The sequence below is a fragment of the Hypanus sabinus genome, chromosome 10 (assembly GCF_030144855.1).
Source record: "Hypanus sabinus isolate sHypSab1 chromosome 10, sHypSab1.hap1, whole genome shotgun sequence".
Taxonomy (NCBI): Eukaryota; Metazoa; Chordata; class Chondrichthyes; order Myliobatiformes; family Dasyatidae; genus Hypanus; species Hypanus sabinus.
In genome coordinates this window covers 160634011-160657185 of record NC_082715.1, presented here as the reverse complement: position 1 = coordinate 160657185, position 23175 = coordinate 160634011, and the positions used below count along the sequence as shown (strand labels likewise).

The following is a 23175-nucleotide window of genomic DNA, read 5'->3' as shown; positions in this document are numbered from 1 at the left end:
AAAGGCACAGGTTAGAGGATTTGGTCTTGGTTGCCCCAGGACAGTGCAGGCAGGATGGCAGACATGACAGTGGAATGCTCCTCCTGTAGGATATGGGAATTCATGGAGCCTGATTGTCTCCCTGATGACTACACCTGCAGGAAGTGCAGCCAACCTCAGCTCATGCAATTAAGGAGCTGGAGTTGGGTGAACTTGGGTTAATCCAGGAGGCAGAGCAATTGATAAATACGAATTTCGAGCAGGTGGTTACACCCAGAGAGGGAAAGAGAGAAGGAAGTCAGTGCAGGGTAGCCCTGTGGCCATTCCTTCAGCAACTGGTGTACCCCTTTGGATACGGCTGAGGGGGTGACCTTTCTCGGCAAGGCAGCAGCAGCCAGGCCTTTAGCACTCTGGTCGGCTCTTGAGCCTCAGAAGGGTAGGCAGAGCAATAGTCATGGTGAACTCAATAGATGGGAAGACAGATAGTGGTCATGGTGAACTCAGTAGATGGGAAGACAGATAGGGGTCATGGTGAACTCAGATGGGAAGACAGATAGGGGTCATGGTGAACTCAGATGGGAAGACAGATAGTGGTCATGGTGAACTCAGTAGGTGGGAAGACAGATAGTGGTCATGGTGAACTCAGTAGATGGTAAGACAGATAGGGGTCATGGTGAACTCAGTAGATGGGAAGACAGATAGTGGTCATGGTGAACTCAGTAGATGGGAAGACAGATAGTGGTCATGGTGAACTCAATAGATGGGAAGACAGATAGTAGTCATGAACTCAATAGATGGGAAGACAGTGGTCATGAACTCAATAGATGGGAAGACAGATAGTGGTCATGGTGAACAGTAGATGAGAAGACAGATAGGGGTCATGGTGAACTCAATAGATGGGAAGACAGATAGTGGTCATGGTGAACTCAATAGATGGGAAGACAGATAGGGGTCGTGGTGAACTCAGTAGATGGGAAGACAGATAGGGGTCATGGTGAACTCAGTAGATGGGAAGACAGATAGGGGTCATGGTGAACAGTAGATGGGAAGACAGATAGGGGTCATGGTGAACTCAGTAGATGGGAAGACAGATAGGGGTCATCAACTCAATAGATGGGAAGACAGATGGTGGTCATGGTGAACTCAGTAGATGGGAAGACAGATGGTGGTCATGGTGAACTCAATAGATGGGAAGACAGATAGTGGTCATGGTGAACTCAGTAGATGGGAAGACAGATAGTGGTCATCAACTCAATAGATGGGAAGACAGATAGTTGTCATCAACTTAATAGATGGGAAGACAGATGGTGGTCATGGTGAACTCAGTAAATGGGAAGACAGATAGGGGTCATGGTGAATTCAGTAGATGGGAAGACAGATAGTGGTCATGGTGAACTCAGTAGATGGGAAGACAGATAGTGGTCATGGTGAACTCAATAGATGGGAAGTCAGATGGTGGTCATGAACAATAGATGGGAGGACAGTGGTCATGAACTCAATAGATGGGAAGACAGATAGTGGTCATGGTGAACAGTAGATGGGAAGACAGATAGTGGTCATGGTGAACTCAGTAGATGGGAAGACAGATAGTGGTCATCAACTCAATAGATGGGAAGACAGATAGTTGTCATCAACTTAATAGATGGGAAGACAGATGGTGGTCATGGTGAACTCAATAGATGGGAAGACAGATAGTGGTCATGGTGAACTCAGTAGATGGGAAGACAGATGGTGGTCATGGTGAACTCAGTAAATGGGAAGACAGATAGGGGTCATGGTGAATTCAGTAGATGGGAAGACAGATAGTGGTCATGGTGAACTCAGTAGATGGGAAGACAGATAGTGGTCATGGTGAACAGTAGATGGGAAGACAGATAGTGGTCATCAACTCAATAGATGGGAAGACAGATAGTGGTCATGGTGAACAGTAGATGGGAAGACAGATAGTGGTCATGGTGAACAGTAGATGGGAAGACAGATAGTGGTCATGGTGAACTCAGTAGATGGGAAGACAGATAGTGGTCATCAACTCAATAGATGGGAAGACAGATAGTTGTCATCAACTTAATAGATGGGAAGACAGATGGTGGTCATGGTGAACTCAGTAAATGGGAAGACAGATAGGGGTCATGGTGAATTCAGTAGATGGGAAGACAGATAGTGGTCATGGTGAACTCAGTAGATGGGAAGACAGATAGTGGTCATGGTGAACTCAATAGATGGGAAGTCAGATGGTGGTCATGAACAATAGATGGGAGGACAGTGGTCATGAACTCAATAGATGGGAAGACAGATAGTGGTCATGGTGAACAGTAGATGGGAAGACAGATAGTGGTCATGGTGAACAGTAGATGGGAAGACAGATAGGGGTCATGGTGAACTCAATAGATGGGAAGACAGACAGTGGTCATCAACTCAATAGATGGGAAGACAGATGGTGGTCATGGTGAACTCAATAGATGGGAAGACAGATAGTGGTCATGGTGAACTCAGTAGATGGGAAGACAGATGGTGGTCATGGTGAACTCAATAGATGGGAAGACAGATGGTGGTCATGGTGAACTCAATAGACGGGAAGACAGATAGGGGTCATGGTGAACTCAATAGACGGGAAGACAGATAGTGGTCATGGTGAACAGTAGATGGGAAGACAGATAGGGGTCATGGTGAACTCAATAGATGGGAAGACAGATAGTGGTCATGGTGAACTCAGTAGATGGGAAGACAGATGGGGGTCATGGTGAACTCAGTAGATAGGAAGACAGATGGTGGTCATGAACTCAATAGGTGGGAAGACAGATGGTGGTCATGGTGAACAGTAGATGGGAAGACAGATAGTGGTCATGGTGAACAGTAGACGGGAAGACAGATAGGGGTCATGGTGAACTCAGTAGACGGGAAGACAGATGGTGGTCATGGTGAACTCAGTAGACGGGAAGACAGATGGTGGTCATGGTGAACTCAGTAGATGGGAAGACAGATAGGGGTCATGGTGAACAATAGATGGGAAGACAGATGGTGGTCATGGTGAACTCAGTAGATGGGAAGACAGATAGGGGTCATGGTGAACAGTAGATGGGAAGACAGATAGGGGTCATGGTGAACAGTAGATGGGAAGACAGATAGGGGTCATGGTGAACTCAATAGATGGGAAGACAGATAGTGGTCATGAACTCAATAGATGGGAAGTCAGATAGTGGTCATGAACTCAATAGCTGGGAAGACAGATGGTGGTCATGGTGAACTCAATAGCTGGGAAGACAGATAGTGGTCATGGTGAACAATAGATGGGAAGACAGATCGTGGTCATGGTGAACTCAGTAGATGGGCAGACAGATCGTGGTCATGGTGAACGCAATAGACGGGAAGACAGATCGTGGTCATGGTGAACTCAGTAGACGGGAAGACAGATCGTGGTCATGGTGAACTCAGTAGACGGGAAGACAGATCGTGGTCATGGTGAACTCAATAGACGGGAAGACAGATCGTGGTCATGGTGAACTCAGTAGACGGGAAGACAGATCGTGGTCATGGTGAACGCAATAGACGGGAAGACAGATCGTGGTCATGGTGAACTCAGTAGATGGGCAGACAGATCGTGGTCATGGTGAACGCAATAGACGGGAAGACAGATCGTGGTCATGGTGAACTCAATAGACGGGAAGACAGATCGTGGTCATGGTGAACAATAGATGGGAAGACAGATAGTGGTCATGGTGAACAATAGATGGGAAGACAGATAGGAGTCATGGTGAACAATAGATGGGAAGACAGATAGTGGTCATGGTGAACTCAATAGATGGGAAGACAGATAGTGGTCGTGGTGAACTCAATAGATGGGAAGACAGATAGTGGTCGTGGTGAACAATAGATGGGAAGACAGATAGTGGTCATGGTGAACTCAGTAGATGGGAAGACAGATAGTGGTCATGGTGAACAGTAGATGGGAAGACAGATAGGGGTCATGGTGAACAGTAGATGGGAAGACAGATAGTGGTCATGGTGAACAATAGACGGGAAGACAGATCGTGGTCATGGTGAACTCAATAGACGGGAAGACAGATCGTGGTCATCAACTCAATAGATGGGAAGACAGATGGTGGTCATGGTGAACTCAATAGACGGGAAGACAGATAGGGGTCATGGTGAACTCAATAGATGGGAAGACAGATAGTGGTCATGGTGAACTCAGTAGATGGGAAGACAGATAGTAGTCATGAATTCAATAGATGGGAAGACAGATAGGAGTCATGGTGAACAATAGATGGGAAGACAGATGGTGGTCATGGTGAACTCAATAGATGGGAAGACAGATAGTGGTCGTGGTGAACTCAGTAGATGGGAAGACAGATAGTGGTCATGGTGAACAATAGATGGGAAGACAGATAGTGGTCGTGGTGAACTCAGTAGATGGGAAGACAGATAGTGGTCATGGTGAACAATAGATGGGAAGACAGATAGTGGTCATGGTGAACAATAGATGGGAAGACAGATAGTGGTCGGTGAACTCAGTAGATGGGAAGACAGATAGTGGTCATGGTGAACAGTAGATGGGAAGACAGATAGGGGTCATGGTGAACAGTAGATGGGAAGACAGATAGTGGTCATGGTGAACTCAGTAGATGGGAAGACAGATAGTGGTCATCAACTTAATAGATGGGAAGACAGATAGTGGTCATGGTGAACTCAATAGATGGATGACAGATAGTGGTCATGGTGAACTCAATGGATGGGAAGACAGATAATAGTCAATAGTCAATAGGTGCAGAAATAAACCATTCAGCCCTTCGAGCCTGCACCGCCATTTTGAGATCATGGCTGATCAACTACTGTCACTACCCGGTTCCTGCCTTGGCCCCATATTCCTTGATTCGCCTATCCATAAGAATGCTATCTTGCTCATTCTTGAAAGCATCCAGAGAATTGGCCTCCACTACCTTCTGACGCAGTGCATTCCAGACCCCCACAGCTCTCTGGGAGAAGAAGTTTTTCCTTAACTCTGTCCTAAATGACCTACCCCTTATTCTCAAACCATGCCCTCTGGTACTGGACTCTCCCAGCATCTGGAACATATTTCCTGCCTCTATCTTGTCCAATCCCTTAATAATCTTATATGTTTCAATCAGATCCCCTCTCAATCTCCTTAATTCCAGCGGGTACAAGCCCAGTCACTCTAACCCCTCTGCGTAAGACAGTCCAGACATCCCAGAAATTAACCTCGTGAATCTACGCTGCACTTCCTCTACAGCCAGGATGTCCTTCCTTAACCCTGGAGACCAAAACTGTACACAATACTCCAGGTGTGGTCTCACCAGGGCTCTGTTCAAATGCAAGAGGATTTCCTTGCTCTTGTACTCAATTCCCTTTGTAATAAAGGCCAACGTTCCATTAGCCTTCTTCACTGCCTGCTGCACTTGCTCATTCACCTTCAGTGACTGATGAACAAGGACTCCGAGATCTCTCTGTATTTCTCCCTTACCTAACTCTACACCGTTCAGATAATAATCTGCCTTCCTGTTCTTACTCCCAAAGTGGATAACCTCACCTTATTCACATTAAACGTCATCTGCCAAGTATCTGCCCACTCACCCAGCCTATCCAAGTCCCCCTGTATTCTCCTAACATCCTCATCACATGTCACACTGCCACCCAGCTTAGTATCATCAGCAAGTTTGCTGATGTTATTTTCAATGCCTTCATCCAAATCGTTGACGTACATTGTAAACAGCTGTGGTCCCAATACCGAGCCCTGTGGCACCCCACTAGTCACCACCCGCCATTCCGAGAAACACCCATTCACCACTACCCTTTACTTTCTATCTGCCAACCAGTTTTCTATCCGTGCCAATGTCTTTCCCCCGATGCCCTGAGCTTTGATTTTACCCACCAGTCTCCCATGTGGGACCTTATCAAATGGTGAACTCAATAGATGGGAAGACAGATAGTAGTCATGGTGAACAATAGATGGGAAGACAGATAGTGGTCATGGTGAACAATAGATGGGAATTCAGATAGTGGTCATGGTGAACTCAATAGATGGGAAGACAGATGGTGGTCATGGTGAACAATAGATGGGAAGACAGATAGTGGTCATGGTGAACTCAATAGGTGGGAAGACAGATAGTGGTCATGGTGAACAATAGATGGGAAGACAGATGGTGGTCATGGTGAACTCAATAGATGGGAAGACAGATGGTGGTCATGGTGAACTCAATAGGTGGGAAGACAGTGGTCATGGTGAACTCAATAGGTGGGAAGACAGATAGTGGTCATGGTGAATTCAATAGATGGGAAGTCAGATAGTGGTCATGGTGAACAATAGATGGGAAGACAGATCGTGGTCATGGTGAGCTCAATAGATGGGAAGACAGATGGTGATCATGGTGAATTCAGTAGATGGGAAGTCAGATAGGGGTCATGGTGAACTCAATAGATGGGAAGACAGTGGTCATGGTGAGCTCAATAGATGGGAAGACAGATGGTGATCATGGTGAATTCAGTAGATGGGAAGTCAGATAGGGGTCATGGTGAACTCAATAGATGGGAAGACAGTGGTCATGGTGAGCTCAATAGATGGGAAGACAGATGGTGATCATGGTGAATTCAGTAGATGGGAAGTCAGATAGGGGTCATGGTGAACTCAATAGATGGGAAGACAGTGGTCATGGTGAGCTCAATAGATGGGAAGACAAATAGGAGATTCTGCAGCAGCAAAAGAGAACACCAGGATAGTAAGCTGGGGTCCAGGATGTCCCTGAGTGGTTGCAGCTCTTCAAGATCCCTCTTGAAGAGGGATCTCCATCAAGAGGAGGTTGTTGGTACATGGTGGTACCAATGACATAGGCAGGAGAGGGGCAATAAGCTTAGGGAGTTAGGAAGGAGGCTGAAGAGCAGGGCCTCCAAGGTGGTAATCTCTGGATTACTTCCCGTGCCATGAGTTAGGGAAGGTCGGAACAGGAAGCTAGCGCAGATGAATGAGTGCCTGAGGGGATGGTGACGATGGCAGTGTTTCAAGTTCTTGGATCATTGGTACCTTTTCTGTGCAAGGGGTGACCTAAACAAGTGGGACGGGTTGCACCTGAACTGGAGGCGACCCAATATCCTGGGAGGAAGGTTTGCTAAGACTATTAAAAATCTAGATTTGCAGGGGGTGGGAACCGAAGTGAAGAGGCAGAGGATGGGATGGTTGGAGCACAAGTAGAGACAGCTTGTCGAGAGTTTGTGAGGAAGGAGAGGCAGATGATAGAGCAAAGATGCACTGAGCCAGATGGTTTAATGCAAGGAGTATCATTAAGCAAGGCAGATGAACTTGGAGCATTGAACAATACATGGAATTATGAAGTTGTGGCCATTACAGAGACTTGGAAGTCTCAGGCAGGAATGGTTGCTGAGTGTGCCGGGCTTTAGATGTTTCAAAAAGGACATCACAAAGATTGGGGGGTGGCATTGTTAATTGGGGATAGTATCACCACTGCAGAAAAGGAGGAAGTTGTGGAGGGATTGTCTACTGTGTCATTGTGGCTGGAAGTCAGAAACAGTGAAGGGGGTAATAACTCTACTGGGTGTTTTTTTACAAATTCCCCAATAGGAACAGAGACATCAAGGAGCAGATTCTGGAACAGTGCAGTAATAATAGGGATTTTGTGATGTGTGATTTTAACTTTCCTACTATCACCTATCATCTCCTTAGGGGTGGAATTTGTTGTTAGGTATATTTAGGAAAGTTTCCTAACCCAGTATGTAGATAAGCCAACTAGAGGAGAGGCCTTACTTGATCTGGTATTGGGAAATGAACCTGGTCAGGTGTCAGATCTCTCTGTGGGAGAGTTTTTTGGAGTTAGTGATCACAACTTGATCTCCTTTACCTTAGCACTGGAGAGGGATAGGAGCAGACAATTTGGGAAAACATTGAATTGGGGTAGGGGGAAATGTGATGCTATTAGTCAGGAATTTGGGAACATAAATTGGGAGCAAATGTTCTCAGGGAAATGGATGGCAGAATTTAGCAAATGTTCAGGGAACATTTGTTGCATGGCGTTCTGAATAAGTATGTCCCATTGAGGCAGGTTAAGGGTGGCCAGGTAAAAGAACGATGGCGTACAAAGTATCTAGGAAATCTAGCTAAGAAGAAAAAAAAGCTTATGAAAGGTTCAAGAAACCACCTAGTGTTAGAGCTCTAGAAAATTACAAGTGTGCCAGTCAGGAGCTCAAGAATGAAATTAGAAGAGCCAGAAGGGGCAATGACAAGTCTTGGTGGGCAGGATTAAGGAAAACCCCAAGGCATTCTACAAGTATGTGAAGAGAAAGAGGATGAGCCATGTGAGCATAGGACCATTCAGGAGCAATAGTTGAACATGTGCATAAAACCAGAGGAGGTAACAGAGGTACTTAAAGAATACTTTGCTTCAGTATTCACCAGTGAAAAGGACCATGGAAATTGTGGGGATGACTTACAGCGAACTGAAATGCTTGAATGCATAGACATTAAGAAAGAAGATGTGCTGGAGCTTTTGAAAAGTATTAAGTTAGTTAAGTCGCTGGGACCGGACAAGATATACTCCAGGCTACTGTGGGAAGCGAGTGAGGAGATCACTGAGCCTCTGGCAATAATCTTTGTATCATCAGTAGGGACAGGGGAAGTTCCAGAGGATAGAAAGGTTGCAAATGTTGTTCCCTTGTTCAAAAAAGGGAGTAGAGATAAACCAGGAAATTACAGACCAATGAGTCTTATTTCAGTGGTGGGCAAGTTGTTGGAGAAGATCCTGAGAGGCAGGATTTATGAGCATTTGGAGAGACAGGATCTGATTAGGGATAATCAGCATGGCTTTGTCAATCAAGGGCAGGTTGTGCCTTACGAAGCTGAGTGAATTCTTTGAGGATGTAACAAAACACATTAATGAAGTGGATGTAGAGCATGTGGATTTCAGTAAGGCACTTGATAAGGTTCCCCATACAAGGTTCATTCAGAAAGTCATGAGGCATGGGATCGAAGGAGACCTTGCTTTGTGGATCTGGAATTGGCTTACCCACAGAAGTCAAGGTGTAGTTGTAGATGGTTCGTATTCTGCATGGAGGTCAATGACCAGTAGTGTTCTGCAGGGATCTGTTCTTGGACCCCTTCTCTTCGTCATTTTTATACATGATCTGGATCAGGAAGTAGAAGGGTGGGTTCATAAGTTCACTGATGACACAAAAGTTGGGGATGTTGTGGATAGTCAGGAAGGTTGTCAGAAGTTACAGCAGAACATCGATAGGATGCAAAACTGGGCTGAGAAATGGCAGATGGAGTTTAACCCAGGTAAGTGTGAAGTAGTTCATTTCGGTAGGTCAAGTTTGAAGACAGAATATAATATTAATGGTAAGATTCTTGGCAGTGTGGAGGATCAACTGGATCTTGGGGTCCGTGTCCATAGCACACTCAAAGCACCTGTGCAGGTTGACAGTGTTGTTAAGAAGATGTATGGTGTGTTGGCCTTCATCAACCATGGGACTGAGTTCAAGAGCCATGAGGTAATGTTACAGCTGCATAAGACCTTTGTTAGACCCCACTTGGAATGCTATGTTCAGTTCTGCTCACTTCATTACAGGAAGGATGTGGATACTATAGAGAGAGTGTAGAGGAGATTCACAAGGATGTTGCCTGAATTGGAGAGCATGCCTTATGAGAATATCCTTTTCTCCTTGGAGTGACAGAGGATGAGAGGTGACATGAAGATGATGAGAGGAATTGATCGTGTGGATAGTCAGTGGCTTTTTCCCAGGGCTGAAATGGCTAACAGGAAGGGGCACATTTTTAAGGTGCTTGAAAGAAGGTACTGAGGAGATGTCAGAGGTAGTTTTTCACACAGAATGGTGGATGCGTGGAATGCACTGCCAGCAACGATGGTACAGGCGGTCACAATAAGGTATTTTAAGAGACTCTTAGAGTAGGTTACATGTCTGCACAACATTGTGGGCTGAAGGGCCTGTAATGTGCTGTAGATTTCAATGTTCTGTACAAGTTGGATGGTTTGCAACCAAACTTAAGGGGACCAATATCCTTTGGCGAAGATTTGCTTGTGCTGTTCAGGGGGTTTAAACTAGAAATGTAGGTGGTTGTGAACCAGAGTTGCAGGAAAGGAAGTGGAGTGGTTGTGGGAAAAGTAGATGTTAAGGCTACAAAGATGGAAACAAAATGTTATAGTGTAGAAAATAGAGTAATACAGGCCCTTTGGCCTTCGATGTTTTGCTAACCCTTTAACCTACTCAAATCATTTACTATCAAAGTATACAAATCTGAAATCAAGATCAATCTTACTCTTCCCTCCCACATAGTCCTCCGTCTTTCTTTCATCCATGCGTGTAACTGTCCCTAATATATTGATCTTCACCACCACCCCTGGCAGCGCATTCCACATATCTACTACTCTGTGTAAAAAAAAAACTGCCTCAGATAACCCCTGTATACATCCTCCCAAGACCTTAAAGTTACACCAGTATTAGCCATTTCTGCCCTGAGTCTGTCTGGACCACTTGATCTATGCCTCTTATCATCTTGTACATCTCTATCATCACTTCTCATCCTCCTCCTTTCCGAAGAGGAAAGACTGAGCAAGCTCACAAGATATGCATTGTCCAGTTAGCATCCTGGTAAATCTCCTGCACTCTCTCGAAAGCTTCCACATCCTCTCTATAATGAGGTGACCAGAACTGAACATAATACTCCAAGTGTGGTCTAATCATGGCTTTGTAGAGCTGTAGCATTACCTTATGACTCAGTCCCCCAACTAATGAAGGCCAACACATGAAACGTACTGCTGTATAATTCTCTACTCCCTTTCTTGAACAAAAGAATAACATGGAATAACATGCAGGAAAGATGTTAGTAAGATTGAAAGACTGCAGAGAAATTTTACAAAGATGTGGCCAGGATGTGGAAATCTGCATTGTAGAGAAAAGGTGACTATATTAGGACTCTAATTTGTTGGAGTGTAGGAGAATGAGAGGCGATTGAGAACAAGGTATACAAAATTGTGAGGGGTATAGATAAGATAAATGCAAGCAGCCTTTTTGCACTCAGGTTCCATGAAGCTAGAACTAGAGGTTAAGTGTAAAAGGTAAAATGTTTAAGGGGAACATGAGGGGAAACTTCATCTAGCAGAGAGCTACAGAGTGTGGAATGAGATGCCAGTGCAAGTGGTGGATGTGGGTTTGATTTCAACATTCCTGTGGCCAGTAGGAATGAAACCATCATTGCCAAGGGCATACTCACTTCCCATTCTTGGAATATATACCATCCGGCACCCCCCACCTCAACTTATTTATCCTAATGTTTTTCAGAAGTTCCAATACATCCTCTTTCTTACTGTTGACATGTTCCTGCTCTTCACTATGTGTAGAATGGCTTGGGGTTTTCCGCCAAGGTCTTCCCATGCCCCCTTCTGGTTCTCTTAAGCTCTTCCCTAGCTACCTTGTAGCCCTCAAGAGTCCTGTCTAAGTCTTACTTCCCAAACTTTAAGTATGCTTCTTTCTCTTGACTGGGTGTTCCATACCTCTTGTCAACCGTGGTTTCTTCACCTACCATCCTTTCCCTGCCTCAATGGGACAAATCTATCCAGAGCCCCATGCAAATGCTCCCTAAACAACTTCCACATTTCTGCTGTACATTTTCTTGAGAACATCTATTCCTATGTATTATGCTCCTAATTTCCTGCTTGATACCATCGTAATTAACCTTCATCCAATTAAATTGTCTGCTTCTCTTGTCCCCGGTATGCTGAAGGGCGGAGTTGTGGTCACTATCTCCATAATGCTCGCCCACCGAAGTTTCTGTCACCTGACTAGATTCATTGCCTAATCCTAGATCCAGTATGGACTCTCTTCTAGTCAGCCTGTCCACACACTGTCGGGAATCCTTCTTGGATTCAGTACCATCTAAGCTTTTTGCACTAAGGAAGAGTCAATCAATATGAGGGAAGTTGAAGGCGAATTTTGTGCCATTCCAAAATTTGCCTACTCACTGCTCTTCAGTGTCCCAGTGGCTTTTGGATGATGGACTTATACAATACTCCCAACAGAATGATTGCTCCCTTCCCTGTTTCTGACTCAGTAGGTCAGAGGTTCCCAACCTGGGGTCGACAGACCCTTTGCTTAATGATCCATGACATAAAAAAGATTGAGAACCCCTGCAGTAGATGACCCCTCCATGACATCCTCCCTTTCTGCAGATATGATACTATACAGACGAGCAATGCCACTTCCCTGCCCACCTTCCACCCTTTTACCCCCCTTCCCTGATTAGAGTCTGTCAGGTTAGTTCAAGAACCTGGAGAAGAAGATGTTGTTGAACCTTGAGTCTTCAGCCTCCTGTACCTTCAGCCTGATGGCAGCAATGAGAAGAGGACATTGCCTGGGTGGTAGGGGTCCTTGATGACAGAAGATTTTGCTCTTTGGAGATGTTCTAGATGGTGGAGAGAGCTGTTTCTGTGATGGAACAGGCTATGTCCTTCTAGTGGTGACAAGCTGCAGCCCAAGCACCATCAACCCTGGTGTCCTCTGCAGGCTGCAGCCTGATTCCCCATGCTCACTAAAGAGGATCTGCTGATTCCCACTCTTTGCTTTCTGTCTGAGAATCATTTCTCCATCTAGGTCAAGATATGAACTTCAGATTCTTCTCCTCTCATTTGTTGACCTACTTCACGTGTCATCTGGTATGGAAAGCTTTTTGAAAGTCTGTATACACCACATCTACTGGTTCTCCCTTATCAATTCCACAAGTGGCAACACAGGTGGACAGGGTAGGGAAGAAGGCTGATGACATGGTTGTCACTGTAGGTCAGGGTATGAGCAGGAAACATGATGTCATGTTGCAACTGTACAAGCCACTTAGAGTATGTGTACAATTCTGGTTACCACACTGCAGCAAGATGTGGCTGTGAAGAGAGTGCAGATGAGATTCACAGGCAGGTTACCTGAAGTTCTGGGAAGTGATTGGCTAAGTTAGACTTCCCTGGAGTGATGGAAACTGGGGTTGGGAGTTTAGAGAGAGGAGGTGGGTGACCAGGTGAAATTGCAGAGACATAGTCACAAAACTATACAGCAAGGACAACCCAACCAGTCCATGCTGACCACAGAGCTCATCCCAATTTCCTGATCCCTGCTCTTCTACGTCCCTGTCCAAGTGCTTTTTAAATAATACCATCACTTCTCCTGGCATCGCATTCCACATACTCATCACCATCTGCTTGAAAACAATTCCCCTCTGGTCTCTTAAATATACCTCCCCACTGTAAATCTATATACCCTTTTAGTTTTGGACTCTCGCTGGGGAAAAGACTATCATCGTCCACCTTGTGTGTGCCTCTCGTAACGTTAAGTACTTCTGTAAGGTCCTCTCTTATTCTTCCTACAGCTGAAGCCCTCTGGTGCTGGCAGTATCCTCACAAATCTTCCACTCTTTCCAGTTTTACCATTTGTTTCCTTATAACAGGGTGACCAAAACTGTACAAAGTACCTTCCCTCTGTTGTTCGGCAGGCAGGAGTTGCTCTGTTCAGTGATGAGTTGTGTTCCCATTGGACAAAATGATGTTGGCTGGACTTCAGGGGCAGACAGAGCGAGTTCTGTGATGCTCCTCACTCTCTGGGCTCGCCCCAGAACATCAGTCCTGTACCTCACCTCATAAACTGTTGCCTGGTCTGAGAGCTCAGTGAGGCCATGGGTAGGGAAATATCCAAGATAATCCGCTTGGTGAGGGTGAGAGAGGGGGTCAGGGACCTTTCCTCCGATAAAACACGGACAGGCCCCACCACTTTAAACCCAGATACCTCCCCCAGCCCCATCCCCAGCATGTCCACTGAGCCCAGTACGGGATAGAGCAAGTGGAAGAACCACCTTTGGGGAACCTCACCAGGCTTCAGCTGGCACAGGAGACTGGGCTTTAGGTACCTGGATCACTGGCTCCCTTTACAGGAGACACGGGCTGTACTTAAACCAACATCCTCACCAGGAGGTTTGTTGTGCTGCTCAGGTTTAAACTAAAGTAGGAGTGGGTGGGAAACAAGACAGCAAGTTAAGGTGGAAGGATTGAGGGAAAGGTAAAGGACAGGTCAGGTAAATATGAGGGGAAGGCACATTCAGGAACATGGTGGGACTGATGGGTGAAAATAAGTTCATTTCAGGCAAGGTGGATGAAGTTACTGTCTAGATGAGTGCACAGAATTTTAATGATGTGGATATTACAGAAACAGAACTGACAGCTCAGTGTTGCTGATATCGACATTTTAGACGTGATAGAAACGCAGTTGTATTACTCACCAGGGACGATGTCACAACTGCGCTCAGGACACACTGCAGAGCTCATCTGCCGAGTCAGTGGGGTAGAGCTCAAAATAGGAAAGGTACATTCACTTTGATAGGGTTATACGATACTGGGAGATAGGGGAATTGATGTGCAGGTAGATTACAGAAAGATCTAAAAGCAGCAGTGTTATTGTAGTGGGTGATTTTTAGCTTCTTCAATAAGACCATAGAACATTGGAGCAGGCTCAGGTCATTCAGACCATCGAGTCTGCTCTGCCTTTCCGTCATGACCTCTTCATTCCCCGGCCTTTTTCCCAAATTCTTTGATACCTTTCAACCTTTGCCTTAAATCTACCCAATGACTTGGCCTCCACAGCTGTCTGTGGCAATAAATTCCACAGAACCACCACCCTCGGGCAAAAGAAATTCCTCCTCATCTTTATAACAAATGGACGCCCTTCTATTCAGAGGCTGTGCCCTCTGGTCCTAGACAATCCCACTATAGGAAATATCCTTTACATATCCACTCTATCTAGGCCTTTCACTATTCGATAGGTTTCAATGAGATCACCTCCCCCCCCCCATTCTTCTAAACTCTATAGAGTGTAGGCCCAGAGCCATCACTGTTTCCAAAATGCTCATCTACTGAGAGATCTGTCACCTGACTAGGTTCGTCGTATAGTACCAGATCCAGTATGGGCTCTCTTCTCGTTGACCTGTCTAGGAATTCTGTCAGGAATCCTTCTGGGCACATCTAACAAATCCGCTCCACCTAAGGTGCCAATCAATATTAGGGAAGTTGAAGTCCCCCATGATAACAGCCCTGTTATCTTTGCATTTTTCCAAAATCTGCTTCCTGATCTGTACCACCTATATGTGGGTCCAATGTTCTGAGTTGTGTCTGTTTCAATGCAAGCTGTAAGGCTGATGAACACAGCATGGATCTATATGTGGAATGATGATGTTGTAGCCTAGTTACAGGAGGGGCAGGACTGGCTGTTTAATGTTCTGGGATTCTGTTGTTTGACATGAGGCTGTTTAACATAATAAAATCCCATGGCATTACAGGAAAGATACTGGCATGGATAGAGGAATGACTGATAGGTAGGAGGCAGTGAGTGGAAATACAGGGGGCCCTTTCCGGTTGGCTGCCGGTGACCTCTGGTGTTCCTCAGGGAATTGATGGCTTTGTGTCGAAGTTTGCAGATGATTCGAAGAAAGGTGGAGGTAGGTAGTGCTGAGGAGGCAATGTAATTGCAGCGGGAGTTAGACAAATTGGAAGAATGGGCAAAAAGTGGCAGATGGAATACAGTGTTGGGAAATGTATGATGATGCATTTTGGTAAAAGGAACAAAAGTGTGGACTATTATCTAAATGGGGAGAAGGTTCAAACATCAGAGGTGCAGAGGGACTTAGGAGTTCTCGTGCAAGACTCCCAGAAGGTTAATTTACAGTATGAGTCTGTAGTAAAGAAGGCAAGTGGAATGTTGGCATTTATTTGAAAGGAAATAGAATATAAAAACCAGGAGATAATGCTGAGGCTTTATAAGACATTAGCCAAGCAGCACTCAGAGTATTGTGAACAGTTCTCAGCCCCATACACCTGCCTTCTCGCCATATCCTTTGATGCCCTGACTGATCAGGAAATGATCAACTTCCACCTTAAATATATGCACAGACTCCACAGTCTATGGCAGAGCATTCCACAGATTTACTACTCTCTGGCTAAAAAAATTCCTCCTTATCTCAGTTCGAAATGGTCACCTCTCAATTTTGAGGCTGTGCCCTCTGGTTCTGGATACCCCCACCATAGGAAACATCCTCTCCACATCCACTCTATCTAGTGCTTTCAACATTCAGTCGGTTTCAATGAGATCCCCCCACATTCCTTTAAATTCCAGTGAGTACAGGCCCAAAACTGCCAAATGCTCCTCATATGTTAACCCCTTCATTCCAGGAATCATCCTTGTGAACCTCCTCTGGACTCTCTCCAATGACAACACAACCTTTCTGACATATGGGGCAATCTTCTGGAGTTGAAAGTTGATGAAGGAAAGGCAGTGGGCGTTGCCCACGTGGACTTGAGCAAGGGTTAAGTCAGCTGGCATTCCGGATGAGATAGTTAATCAGATTCAGCATTGGCTTAGCAGAAACCAGAGGTATGATATGGCTGCCTCTTACTAGAGGCCTGTGACTAGTGATGTGCCGTCGGGATCAGCGTGTTGCTGTTTTATCATCTACATTAACAACTTAGAAGATAACATGGTAAATTGTTTCAGCAAATTTGCAGCGGACGCCTAATTGGTGGTGTAGTGGGCAGTAAGGAAGGCAAGCTGATCTGGGCCAGCTGGAAAGATGGCAGATGGAATTTAATGCTGACAAGTGTGAGATGTTGCTTTTTGGGAGCACAGAGTAGGGTAAGGCATGCACTATGAATGGTAGGACATTGAGTTGTGCCGTAGAACAAAAAGGCCAGGGCAAAGGGGTGATAATTCTTTTAAAGTGGCCTCAGAGGTAGATCGGGTCATAAAGAGAGACCTTGGCACATTAGACTTCATAAATCAGAGCACTGACTCAGCAGTTTTGATGAAGTTGTATAAGACACATGTCAAATTTAGTGTAGTTCTGGTTGCCTACCTACAAGACCTATATCAAGCTTGAAAGGCCACAGAGAAAGTTTACAAGGGTGTTGTCTGGAGTTGAGGACCTGAGCTATAAAGTCAGGACTTCACTGTGGAGTGAGTTGCCGGTGAAAATCGTGGAAGTGGGTTCAATAGTAACAGCAGGAAAAGTCTGGATTTGCAAATAGATGAGAGTGGTATGGAGGCCTATGGTTCCAGAAAAGCAGGCCAGCATGGACTAGATCATTTCCGTCTGATTCTTTCCTGCATCCAGCTTAATGACATCCTTCCTAAACTGGGCAGCCAGAACTGCACACAATACTCTCTAGTCACACTAACATCTCGTAGCGGTGTAACATGATGTCCCGACTCCTGTGCTCATTGCTGTTACAGGTGAAGGCAAACATGCCAAACACCACTTTCTCTGCCATGTTGCCAAGGATCTCTCTGCTTTACAACACCCTCCGTGACCCTGCCAAGCTCTGTGTTCAAAGCACACTGTACGTTTCATTTCATGGCTTCTTGTGGAGCCTTATGTGACTGTGGCAATTGACCACCCCTTTTCACAGGGATCATTCCCACCCTGATTTCCACTGCAACCATAGTAGGTCCTCACCACCATCCAGCATGAAGGCAGCCATTTCAGGCATGGCAGATTCACGTACACCACCTCCTGCTCCTGATGTGACTTCCTTCAAGTACAGAATGAGTGACTGCTTCCCAGGGCATTGGCACTCTGTCAGCAGTAACCAAATGGAGCTCATTTTCCCACACCAACCTGTCTGTCGACGGCCTCCTCCATTGCCACAGGGTGATCGACAACCCAAGTAATCGCACTCATGGTTCTCTGATTCTCCCTACAGTCCTGTCCCGTCACTCAGTCCATTCCCCCACTCCACCTGGTTCCACCTTCCCATCATTCCTCATCTCGCTCATTTAGCAGCTTCCTCATCAGATTCCAACACTCAGCCTCTTGTCCACAGCTCCTCTTTCTCAGCTGGCTCCATCTTCTCACTAGCCCCTCTTCACCTGCTCCCACCCGTCTCTCAGCGCATCCCCCTCTCCTGCTGACCGAATTGCTGCAAGGCTGCTGGGGGGGGGGGGGAGGGGGTGTGATTGCTAACGGAGGAGGTGCCACCCGGTGTGCCCTGCAGTGATTGACTGTGCTCTGTGCCACAGTGAGAACCCCCTGCCCACGGTGGAGATCGCCATCAGGAACACAGGCGATGCTGACCAGTGGTGCCCGCTGCTGGAGACCCTCACCGACGCAGAGATGGAGAAGAAGATTCGTGATCAGGACCGGAACACCCGGTACGCCCCACTCTTGTTTCACAGCATCATTGTTTGCCTACCCCAAACCCTGCACAAACACCTTCAACCCCTCCCTTACCTTTGTCCACATACTCGCGTATATTTGCAGATATACCTCCCCCTCATGTTGAACTTGAATGATATAAATCGAGGGTGAAGTCTCATTTCTCCAGGTGACCTACTTCTCTCTGCTAACAACTGCTTGCATTATTTTCTTGTTTTACAGGAGGATTAGGCGTCTTGCGAATACCGCTCCGGCCTGGTAACTGATCCTGAGTTCAGTTTGCCTTGAACTTGCTGACTGATCCCAGGCTCAGATCAGCCCTCCACCTGGTACCTGCCCCACACTCAAGCCTCCAGTCTGTACGTTGGGAGCCGCTCCCTGCTCAGTGCTGCCCCCCTCGCTGGGAATTGATCCTGTGTGCGGCCCCATCTCTAGACTGGCACTCGGTCTGGTTCAATTGATGACGAGTGGTTAACCATTGCAAGTGCTTGTTCTGAGAGAAGTAGACATTCCCCACAGCGGCCTTGTCGCAGACCCCCTACACTGTGTGATAAGACTGGTGCAGACCCCCACACTGTGTGATAAGACTGGTGCAGACCCCCACACTGTGTGATAAGACTCTGTTCATCAGATGGCTTGTGCAGTTCTATTCCCTACAGTCAATGCACAGAAGTCTTGCCTTAATCTGTTTTTGTATAGATGCTCATTGCACTTCTAGAGCAGTTCTTTTATAAAATAAAGGTCTTAATTTTAGTTATACTGCAATGGTTTTTAATGCATCTGATGCGATAGTTTGCTTGGGGGTGGGGGAAGAGCTAAAAAATCATGTATGGTGTGCTTCAGCTCGACCAGGAATGCTTTACCTGATGGAAGTCTGCGGTGAGGGAGCGTATGTTTAAAACAACGTCTGTCTGATTAGTGAGTTGTGAAATCGGATCTGTGTCACATGTCATGGTCCATGCTGAAGTCTGGGCAAAGATGAGAACTCCTACTGGGGAAGAGGAATGGCCCGTGAATACATTGTGATAGTGTGAGTTTCCATTGAAAGTTCCATCGTGGACATGACAGTAGATTGTAGCATTTCCACTCACTGCCGCCTGCATTTAAAACTAATAGTTGGAAACTAATTATTGGTAAGGAAGGGGATTTTTTTTTGCCCTTGACAGTATTTTGTGTGTTATGAAATCTTGAGCTTAAGTTATAGGATATAGAACAGTACAGGCCCTGCGGCCCATGATCTTGTGCTGACCTCTTAACCTACTCCAAGATGAATCAAACCCTTACCTCCCACATAGCCCTCCACTTTTCTATCATCCATGTTTTGCTTACATGTCCCTAATGTACCTGCCTGCACTGCCACCCACGGCAGCACGTTCCATGACTCACCATTCTCTATGTAAAAAAAAAACCTATCTCAAACATTGCACTTCCCTCCATCACCTTAAAATTATGCCCTCTCCTGGTAGTTATTTCCACTCTATGAAGTCACTTCTCATCCTCCTTCACTCCAAAGACAAAAGCCTGACCTCACTCAACCTCAAGACAAGCTGTCTAATCCGGGTAAATCTCCTCTCCATAAAAATCAGAGAGCAGAGTCCCAGAGCAGATCTCTGCAGAAACCACTGATCTCCAGTCAGAATACACTCCATCTACCTCGACCCTCTGCCTTCTGTAGTCAAGCCAATTCGAAATCCACACAGCCACATTTTCCTGTATTCCATGCCTCCTGACTTCCTGAAAACCATAGAAAAACGTACCAACATCCAAAGACATCCACTGCCTGACCTTCATCAATTTATTTTGCCACCTTACCGAAGATGTTAGTCAGAATCATGAGACATGACCTTTTTTTTATTCATTCATTTGTGGGATGTGGGCGTCACCAGCTAAGCCAGCATTTATTGCCCATCCTTCATTGCCCTTGAGAAGGTGGTGATGAGCTGCCTTCTTGATCTGCTGCGGTCCCTGAGGTGCAGGTACACCCACAGTGCTGTTAGGGAGGGAATTCCATGATTTTGACCCAGCAGCGATGAAGGATAAACAATATGCTTCCAAGTCAGGATGGTGAGCGACTTGGAGGGGGGTTTCCTAATAGCGGCGTTCCCAGATATCTGCTGTTCTTGTCCTTCAAGATGGTGGTGGCTGTGGGTCTGGAAGGTGCTGCCTTTGGAACTTTGGTGTGTTGCTGCAGTGCATCTTATAGGCAGTACTCACTGCTGCAAGTGTTCGTCGATGGTGGAGGGTTTGGATGCTTGTGGAAGGGGTACCAAACAAATGGGCCACCTTCTACTGGATGGTGTCAAGTTTCCTGAGTGTTGATGGAGCTGCACTTATCCAGGCGAGTGGCAAGTATTCCATTACACTCCTGACCCGAGCCTTGTAGATGGTGGTCAGGTTTTGGGGAGTCAGGAGGTGAGTTACACACCACAGGATTCCTAGCCTTTGACCTGTTCTGGTAGCCATGGTGTTTATATGGCTAGACCTGTTCCGTTTCCTGTCAATGGCAACCCCCAGGATATTGACAGCAGGGGATTCAGTGACAGTGATGCTACTGAATGTCGAGGGTCAATGGTTAGAGCCTCTCTTGTTGGAAATGGTCATTGCCTGGCACTTGTGTGGCTCGAATGTTACCTGCCACTTGTCAGTCCAAGCCTGGATATTGTCCAGGTCCTGCTGCATTTGGGTAAGGAATGCTTCACTATCTGAGGAGTCATGAATGATTCAGAACATTGTGCAGTCATCTGCGAACATCTCCACTTCTGACCTTATGATGGAAGGAAGGGCAATGATGAAGCAGCTGAAGATGGTTGGTCCTCAGACACTTCCCTGAGGAACTCCTGCAGTGATGCCCTGAGGATGAGATGATCGACCTCCAACCACCACAACCATCTTCCTTTGTGTCAGGTATGATTCCAACCAGCGGAGGGCTTTCCCCCTAATTCCCATTGACTCCATTTTAGCTAGGGCACCTTGATGCCATACTCGGTCAAAAGCTGCCTTGAGGTCAGGATGAGTGGCCTTGACGGAACCCAAACTGGGCATCTATAAGCAGGTTATTACCGAGTAGGTGCTGCATGATTGCATTGTTGATGACCCCTTCCGTTACTTTGCTGATGATTGAGAGTAGGCTGATAAGGGTGGTAATTGGCTGGGTTGGATTTGTTGTGTACAGGACATACCAGGACAATTTTCCACACTAACCTCGTAAAACCATGCTATCGTAACCAGACTATACTCCTCCAAATACCTGTAAATTCTTTTCCTAAGAATCCGCTCCACTAGTTTTATCCATCACTGATGCAAGACTCACTGGTATATGATTCTCCATTACCTTTCTTGAACAAGGAGTAATATTTGCCACCCTCCAATTTTCTGGTGCTACTCCTGTGGCCAGCGATCATTAGCAATGGTGTAGCAATCTCTTCCCTCACATCCTAGACTAACCTGGGATATATCCCATTATGTTTTTCAAAAGTTCTAGCACATACTCTTTCTTAACATTGACATGTTCCAGCATACCCACCTGTTCTACACTGACATCACATTCTGCTACTGAACATTGAAGCTAAGCAGTCTGTTCTGTGATGTCCCTGCATTCATCAAGCTCCCACTCACTGAAGCAAAGTATTCATTAGGACCTCGCCTACCTACTCTGACTCCAGGTACGTTTCCTTGTTTATCTTTAGTAGATCCTACACTCACCTCAGTCGTCCTCTTGTTCTTCACATACATACAGAATGCCTTGGGGTTTTCTTTAATCTTACTCTCCAAGGCCTTCTCTCCACATCCATTTATAAGCTCCTTTCTGACTACCTTATGGCTCTCAGGAGCCCTGTATAATCGTTGTGTCCTAAACCTTCTGCCTTCTCCTTCTCAACAAGATGTTCCACATCTCTTGGTTCCTTCGCTCTACCATCCTTTCCCTGCTTCAATGGGACAAATCTATCCAGAGCCCCGTGTGTGTCCTTAAACAGCCTCCACATTTTCATTACACTTTTCCTTACCTGCATCCATTCTCAATTTACTCCCAAGTTCCTGCCTTATTGCATCATCATTTGCCCTCACATACTGTAATTCCCATACCATCTACTCCAAGGTCAGGGAGTTGTGGCCACTGTCTCTGAAATAATAATCTAATACTATACTGGTTAATGCTATACCAGATCCAGTGTGGCCTCTCCTCTAGTTGGCTGGTCAAGATTATTGCATCAGGAATCATTCTTTGATAAACCTGACATATTCTGCCCCATCTGAACCTTTGCACTGAGGGGGTGCCAATGGATATTAGGGAATTTGAAGTAACTATCAAGCGGAGCAGTTGGGGGGAAATTGTAGCTTATGATTGCTACACAGATTTACGCAAAGATGTCAATGACTCAACAATTCTCAATGCTGACTTTGATGCAAACTATTATAATGTTTAATTACATTTGTTGTGAAAGCAACTGGATCACAATACAAAATAAAAAATAAATGTTCTCTGTTTTGACATTCAGTCCCTCAAAATAAAAGGTATTATTGGTGAGCTTCAGGTTTCTATTAACTCCAATCCCCAAGCCTTTGCCCTTGACCCCAGCGGAATCCCACAGGTCAATCTTCAGGCAGCATGTTATAATTGGGATCCTCCTCTGCAACGTCAAATACTGCCTTCCTGCAAATCAGATGGAGCGGGGTAATTACGTCTTTTGTGGGAATTGAAAAATAATACATTTAACAACTGTCACAAAATGCTGGTGGAACGCAGCAGGCCAGGCAGCAGCTATAAGGCATCTACAACACTGTCGACGTTTCGGGCCGAGACCCTTTGTCAGGACTAACTGAAGAGAAAGATAGTGAGAGATTTGAAAGTAATGGGGGAAGGGGGAAATGTGAAATGATAGGAGGGGGTGGGATGAAGCTAAGAGCTGGAAAGGTGATTGGTGAAAGTGATACAGAGCTGGAAAAGGGAAAGGATCATGGGATGGGAGGCCTTGGGAGCAAGA

At 45.9% G+C, this 23175-nt stretch overlaps 2 protein-coding genes across 8 annotated transcripts in view; one reads left to right on the top strand and one right to left on the bottom strand.

Annotated features, from left to right (window-relative positions):
* LOC132401279 (SWI/SNF-related matrix-associated actin-dependent regulator of chromatin subfamily B member 1-A) overlaps window positions 1-18946 on the top strand; it is a 91420-nt gene extending 72474 nt beyond the window's left edge. The window contains exons 8-9 of the mRNA XM_059983345.1: window positions 18058-18189; window positions 18416-18946. Coding sequence (XP_059839328.1) covers window positions 18058-18189; window positions 18416-18455 — 172 coding nt within the window. The 3' untranslated portion in view covers window positions 18456-18946. The remainder of the gene's footprint in view (window positions 1-18057; window positions 18190-18415) is intronic.
* The window catches only part of LOC132401280 (derlin-2-like), a 95300-nt gene that overhangs the window by 15716 nt on the left and 56409 nt on the right, over window positions 1-23175 (bottom strand). The window contains exon 7 of one of the 7 annotated variants that reach the window (XM_059983351.1): window positions 22591-22844. The exons of the other annotated variants lie outside the window; for them this stretch is intronic. Coding sequence (XP_059839334.1) covers window positions 22784-22844 — 61 coding nt within the window. The 3' untranslated portion in view covers window positions 22591-22783. Of the gene's footprint in view, window positions 1-22590; window positions 22845-23175 lie in introns of those variants that run through there. 7 annotated transcript variants of the gene reach the window in all.